At 43.5% G+C, this 7,164-nt stretch overlaps 1 protein-coding gene across 1 annotated transcript; it reads right to left on the bottom strand.

The window, feature by feature from the left end:
- Window positions 1-3,037: 3,037 nt before the first annotated feature.
- Window positions 3,038-5,868, bottom strand: LOC133510569 (uncharacterized). Its single transcript, XM_061838626.1, has 6 exons — window positions 5,740-5,868; window positions 5,351-5,662; window positions 4,701-4,812; window positions 3,531-3,661; window positions 3,291-3,331; window positions 3,038-3,178 (listed from the first exon to the last, which is right to left on the bottom strand). Exons 1-6 carry the CDS (start codon window positions 5,771-5,773, stop codon window positions 3,068-3,070), a joined length of 741 nt encoding a protein of 246 aa, XP_061694610.1. The 5' UTR covers window positions 5,774-5,868; the 3' UTR covers window positions 3,038-3,067.
- Window positions 5,869-7,164: the final 1,296 nt, after the last annotated feature.

The following is a 7,164-nucleotide window of genomic DNA, read 5'->3' as shown; positions in this document are numbered from 1 at the left end:
GGAAGATGTTGAGGTTCTCGCTCAGAGTGAGCAGGTTGGATAGGATTAGAAATGAGCTCATTACAGGGACAGCCAAAGTTGGATGTTTTGGAGACAAAGTTAGAGAGAGCAGACTTCAATGGTTTGGACATGTCCAGAGGTGAGAGCGTCAGAAGGGTGCTGAGGATGGAGCTGCCAGGCAAAAGAGCGAGAGGAAGACCAAAGAAAAGGTTGATGGACGTGGAGAGGGAGGACATGAGGACAGTGGGTGTTAGAGAGGAGGATGCATGAGATAGGTTTGGATGGAAAAAGATGACACGCTGTGGCGACCCCTAACGGGACAAGCCCAAAGGAAAAGAAGAAGATTCGATACAAATACCAATATTTAAATAAATGACCCCTGGTTTTACACAAACCCTAATTCACTAACTATGATTGGAAAAAAAATAGAGGACGGGGAGTCAGCTCCTCCGTACACGGAAGCGTATTGCGGCCACACGCGCACACACACAACTTTAAACCTTTCTGCGACAGACATATTTTTGTAAATACGCATTGTCAATTTGGCATTATAAATACTAATTGGTAATTTGAGATTAAGAAGAATAGTTCCTACCTGAAATGAAGCGTTCGCTACACAGACGTGTGTATTTGGTTGGGCACCATCCATCACGTTTAATTGCCGAAATCCATCGATGTTTTCTGGTCTTTTCAGCTGCTATTCCATAGAATGATCTGTCTCGTCTGTTGTGACAACCAACAGCACAACAGGTCTCGGATATTGTAAATATTTTCCTCCGGTTCAATGTATCCCATAATGTCGAGCAGCTCTGTTTGACTGGCAAAATGGCGCCGTGAAAATGGTAACGTCACGTGCACGAGCTCCAACTGCCCCCATCAGCAGCAGAAAGCATCAATATTGCGGGGGTCACAAGAGGAGCAACAATCAGCGGGTAATCGCCCCCCCCCCCCAAATAATTGTCCATTTTTATCGCTAAAACCTTAAACATAACCCTGATCATTTTACGCAAAACCCACATTTATATACAGAAGTTTGGTCTCCATTTATGGGGCACTTCCAGCCAAGAGTAACCATTTTAGTTAAAGAGATTGTACGATACAATAAATATCATACGTTCTGTAAAAAGTATCTTGCCAGGAAAAAAAAAGAAGACTTATTTTCCGAGCTACAGAAACCTGCAAAAAGTTGAATTTGCAAATGCCAAACCACAAAAATGCAGGGGTCCACTGAATAGCCACGCGTGGCCTTCCAATCACGTGTGGCCACGGAGTCGAAGGTATCACCCTCGTAGCTACAGTATGCGTGGCATAGCAATCGCAGGCTAGTATCGTCAAAACCATGCCTCTCAGAGCCATGGAGAACATCACCACACTTGTGAAATTAGAATAATTACCGCGTGGCATAACAATAACATGCTCTTGTTTAAAAAACAATCCGTCTCAAAACAAAACAATTACACACTTGTGCAATCAAAACAGTCATTCTTAGCTACATGTGGCATAACAATCACATGCTCGTGGTGTAAAAACAATCACTCTCGGAGCGACACGTGGCGAAACAATCGCACACTTGTGACTGATGGGAAACGGGAAGGGGCCCCACTTCAGCTTTTTCACAACAGGACAATGTTGTGCCTTTTATCGATGAAAAGATAAAAACCCCATTTTCATCTGGATCGTCATTGTCGCACTGAAATGTCACCCACGTAACTCACAATCCTGTTGGGCTTTTTTCGCGGAGCAGCAAAAGCGTGGACTAAGAATAAAATATTGAACGGTCTGCTCGGAGGCTGTAACCAGATGACGCCTCAAAAGGGGGAAAAAAAAGATGATGACATGATAACCGAGTTCAGCGTGTGAATAAGACAGCGGCCTGTCCAAAAAGTCAAAGATAAGCACGCCAATGAATTCTGTAGACTTTAAGGCGAAATTTCCCCAATAAAGTCAATGAATCATACAAAGCTTTTTGGAATAAAGGCACGTCGTTTTCATTCGTTCATTCATTCGATTGAATAGTATCGTGTTAACAGGAATGCCTGGGGGAAAAAAAGTCCCCCTAAATATGGATATGGCGACAAACGTGTTAAAAAGGTGCATTTACAAATGTGCGTTCATAAAGCTGAATTGCAATTCTTCCATTGTTATCGGTCTTATCATTAATGCATGTATAGTTAAGTGGTTATTATAATTATTGTTAGCTAATGTATATCTTCTACATACATGTCATTGGCACATACACACACGCTGCATTTTATAATTCAACAATTTGATAAACATGGCAATGAAGCGATGGACCAGATGATTCTTTGATGAGTTTTTGTTAAATAAAGCTCAAATGTGTTTGTGAAATATTAAAAATTTATGAATAATAAAATATAAATCCTCCTAATTTTTCAACGTTTTTTATAATACATTAACCAACTATTTCAAATAATTAAAATTATATTTAAAAACTGTTTATGGTATATTTCATTTTATTTGATACATTTACCTAGTTATTTATTATTTAATAAATCCATGAAAAATTTTTATGAACAAAGATTAAAACCACCTGTTCTTTTTTTGATCATATTAATGTATCAATTGTTTTATTTGGTTTACATTTACCGATTTTAGGGGAAGATGTTTGAATTAATATAACGAATATCACACGACCGTTGATGCGAAGCTCCCGGTGATGATGCTGCCAGATAATGCTAAACTATGCAAGTCATTGCAGCTCTGCTTACCTTTTCGCCTTGGACATGAGAGTGCTTCCCTTTAGTAAGGTCGAAAATGGTGGATCTTAACCGAGCCTTGCTTCTAGGTCATGGGTGGGGCACGATTATGTCAATTACCTGTATTATTCAATTACAAAAATTGAGAAGTGCTCACACCTATTTTGGGGAAATGGTCAACAAAATATTGACTCAGTCATTTTCTGTCATACTTGACATGCATGCACACATTTATTTGGACACAAAACTTTCAAAAGTCGATTTTGCACAATACACTATGTCGTGTTTTTAAAAAAAAAACAAAAAAAAACGAAGTGACCTCCTGGCATGGCGGGCAAGTGGCTGCACACTCACTGGTGGACGGCCAGGGTGCAGTACTCCACCCCACCGCCGTGAGGCGCCCTTACAGCAGACGGCTTGCTTCGGAAATCTACAGTGGAGTAGATGACGCCGGACGTCTCCTTGGAGCACGGAAAAAAAACAACAACGTGCTTGCTTGTTCCGTGTTTGTACTTTTTTTAAAGGGTGGCAAAAGTGATTCAGCGAGGTTGAATTCCCCTTTTTTAGACTTACCGTGGCCTCTTGGTTGTCTGACTCAGTTTTTCCACTCTTGCCTAGAACGGAAAATGAAAGAATGAATGAATGAATGTTTTATTAAGGCGGAAAACTGCAGAAGCCACAAATCGTTTTGAATGCTGATTAGTGTAAATGTGACCCTAACGAAGATGTGGCGCTGGGCAGCGAAGTGTACGAGTGGTTAGCACGTCTGCCTCACAGTGGCGCATTCCACCCACTACGACTAATAAAGCTTACCCGAGTATTTGGATTTGTTCTTGACCGTGAAGCAAAGTACTCCTTTGACTGACGCAACAACAATGACGACGACAACGCCCACAGCGACGGCGGTGGCGATGGTGCCAAATGTCCAAAGAGTCCACAGACGTCTAATTCCAAATGAGACAAAGCAGCCATCTTGTTACAGAGCACAGTTAGAACACTAACAAACTTAATAATCTGTGTAATGCTATCCAAATAACAGGAAGTGGTACTCATTCATAGGACGGGGTCTTCGTGATCAGTACAACGTGTGCAATATATCGTAATTCCCGGCCTACAGAGCGCACCTGGTTACAAGCCTCACCGAGTACATTTGTAAAGGAAATACCATTTGGTACTTACATACGTCGCAGCTGTGTAAAAGCCGCAAGTGAACACATTGAAACACGAGATATTTACAAAGAAAGACGGAACAGAGAAAGAGCTTAACGCTAACGCTAACAGGGCCGGTTAAAATAAAACTTACTGGTAAATATCGCTGAGACACGGGAGTAACAAAGCAGCAGCACGCTAGCACAGCGCTAACGCCAGCGCAGCGCTAACAGGGCAGGTGTGGTGGTTTCAGCGCTCCCGCTGCTGAAAAGTCTTCTTGTTATTAATGCGCATGCGCGTATATTTTGTAAGCTTCCGGACAGTCGGAAACATCCGCATCCATGCTTCAACGTGTGCCATTCGACAACTCGTCACCGAGTGTTCATGTTCGCTGTGGACATCTCAGAAAAACGACCACAGCGAACATACAGATATGTGTATACTTTTGTTTTAAGGTTTGGGTTAGGATATAACTTATATTAGCTCGCTCTATGTAGAAGGAAGGGACCAATGAGAGCGGGGGATTTCCCAGTAACCGTCTGCTACGTACCCAGAGTTCCCCTGATATTAACACATGCGCATTAATCACAAGGGGACCTTTCAGCACGGGGGAGCCCTCAGACCGTCACACCGCTAAAAGTCACTTCCTCAGCACATACATTCCGCCGGTCTCACTCTTAACTTTTCCGCTCAAGTGCCCCCGTGCACAAATTAGCCTCATCCCCGCAGGGTTGAAAGCGTGTGAAAAAAGTCGCGGCTTGTTGGCCAGAAATTACGGTGGTTAAACACACAGATGCAACGCCCAAATGAAAACAAAGGGTTAAGTGTACATACGTTGGAGGGTCAGTTTTCCCCTGCTCCACTTCAGTTCTGGTCCACTTGGGGTTCTGGGTTCTTGTCAACAGCGAGCCCTGGGACCACCCGCCTGCGTGGTCAGCTGAGACTCCTAGGCAATAATTTGAAACGCTGTAGACTGTAATTGAATTGTAATGTTACACATTACTCACAAGAAAATTGGTACTATTGGTCTTTGGGATGACACTTCAGGATGAACCTAAAATGCACTTCAAGTTTTACAAATGAATTTCATTTGAAACTTTTGCATCCACTGTTCCAAATTTTCAGCCCTTTTTGCTTAGTTACTGTTCAACAACCAGAAGGTGATTGTCAATTCCCCGACAGATGTTTGATCCAAAATTCATTCCCGAGGACATCCACTTCTTTGCCTCTCTGTGACCCGTCCATTATCAGACAAAAACATATCCTGGTTCGACTGGAATTGGTATTTCAATAGTCCTCTTTGCGAAAACTGTTGCAGTACCTCACCATCTCAAGACTTCAGACTGGTAGAGGCAAATGAGTTTAAATTGTCACAGTGCGGAGAAACAAAGAGACTGGAGGCGTCACAGAAAGGCGCACGACTGGACTTTTTCCCCATTTTGGTGGTTTGAATGGTTCTCGTGAACATGACGGCGAGGGCTTACCAGACACATGAAAGCGATGATCGGCATAAATGTAAGCAGGAGTGCCCAGCAGAACGCATCTGTAGTAGCCTCCGTCTCCAATCCGTGCCCGAGCCACTCTGAACTCAATCCAGCTGTTTGTCTGCGTCACGCTCACCCTTCCTCTCAGGAAGTCGGCGGTGTAGCCCGTGCTGTCCAGGAGGGTTTGACACCCGCTGGGGTACACCTTGCAGCATGACTTGACGTGTCCGCTGTATACCGACGGGAAGTCAAGTCTCAGGGAAAGGATGCCGGACTCCGCCACCGTCTGCAGTCCGCTCAATCCCCAAATATCTGGGGAACAATTGCCATGAGTCTCGAAGAACAGAGAACAACAGAAAACTGCAACTGGACCTCTTGGCTGCCCCCACCTAATAAGAGAAGGACAACAAACAGCAGCTTCATTTTAAGTCTGTTAGGAACAGAACTCTTTTTCCTCTTTTTTGTCCACACAAAGAGCGAAAAAAAGCAAGTTCTCCATTCAGTTTTGCAGCACAGCTGAGAGGACTTCCCTTTTTAGCATCTTGGTACACTTACATGTAAAGTTTGCACTTTTCCCCCCAAAATAGTTGTCATACACATCAAGCCCCACTGATATGACGAGCATGAATTTTAGTACGTTTTTAATAATAATAAAAAAATAAATAATAAAAAAAAGCTCGTTGTTCCTTCGTGTTAGCCAAAATGCCGACTTGTTGTATTGCTGGATATTGTTCAAACACTCAGGAGGACTTTTATGTTTCCAGGAGACCTGGTTTGTCATGAAAAATGGATTGCACCGATGCAAAGGACGAGAGTTTTGTGGGTTCCAAATGACAGGTAGTTGTGTTCAGAGCTATTAAAAAAAATAATAGTTGGGGGTGGGGGGGCGTAATCCTTCTTTCAGCGAGCGACCGGTCGTGAGCGAGCTCCGGCGGCGGCCGACCGGTGGCAGCTGAATACGCTACATACTGTCGGGAGTCTGTTGTTAGTTAGAAGTGATCCGCATATCATCTAAATATGGCTCAAAACGTAATATTGCCCCGGTCAATTCACCCGACTGTGAGATGTTCTCTTCTTCGAAAAGAGTTTCCGTGTCCCATGGCAGGTGCCACTACGTGTTTTCAATGGCGAATGTCCCAGCGTGAGGTCTGCTGATGACGTCGCAGGCAATATGGCTACCACTTGGATGTCGAGTGAGACTCCCGCAACTTTGCCCACGGATGACACGCTCTCCGCTCATATTTATTTTTTGAATAGACTTTGAAGTGAATAATGTTATATGTATTTTTCATTACAATATCTATTACAGAATGTTTATAGGCATGTCACTTGGGCTTTAAAAATGTCTGCAGGATCTGGCACCAGAATTTATTATGAAAATGGCCTTTAAAAAAAAAAAAAACACTGAATAGAAAAAAAAGTAATAGAAAAACCATTTTTGGATTTGAGAGTCGACAAACGAGCAGCCTTTTGCAAGTGTACAGTAGGATTCAGGGTAGAACACATTGTATCTCAAGTAGACCTGCAGCCAATGCAAATTGCCCAAATGGGGGTAATATGAGTGTACGTTCTCGCCTTCGTTAAAAGTGTTGCTGCAGCGTCTTGTGCTAACTGCAGGCTTTTAATACTTGACATGGGACGACCAGAAAGCAGCACGATACACAACCGTTAATTGAACAGCAATGAATGGGATTGGGCGGCACGGTGGAGCAGCCGGTAAAGCATTGCCCTCACAGTTCTGAGGACCCGGGTTCGAGCCCGGCCCCGCCTGTGTGGCGTTTGCTTGTTCTCCCTGTGCCTGCGTGGGTTTTCTC

Source organism: Syngnathoides biaculeatus, chromosome 2, assembly GCF_019802595.1.
Source record: "Syngnathoides biaculeatus isolate LvHL_M chromosome 2, ASM1980259v1, whole genome shotgun sequence".
Taxonomy (NCBI): Eukaryota; Metazoa; Chordata; class Actinopteri; order Syngnathiformes; family Syngnathidae; genus Syngnathoides; species Syngnathoides biaculeatus.
This window is presented reverse-complemented; position numbering and strand designations above follow the sequence as displayed.

Excerpts from the sequence above, each read along its gene's own strand:
- LOC133510569 (XM_061838626.1), bottom strand. The coding sequence starts at position 5,773 with ATGAAGCTGCTGTTTGTTGTCCTTCTCTTATTAG. Across the intron at positions 5,663-5,739 it reads TGTTGTCCTTCTCTTATTAG|ATATTTGGGGATTGAGCGGA; the intron begins GTGGGGGCAGCC and ends ATTGTTCCCCAG. Across the intron at positions 3,662-4,700 it reads GGGAAAACTGACCCTCCAAC|ACGTCTGTGGACTCTTTGGA; the intron begins GTATGTACACTT and ends ATTTGGAATTAG.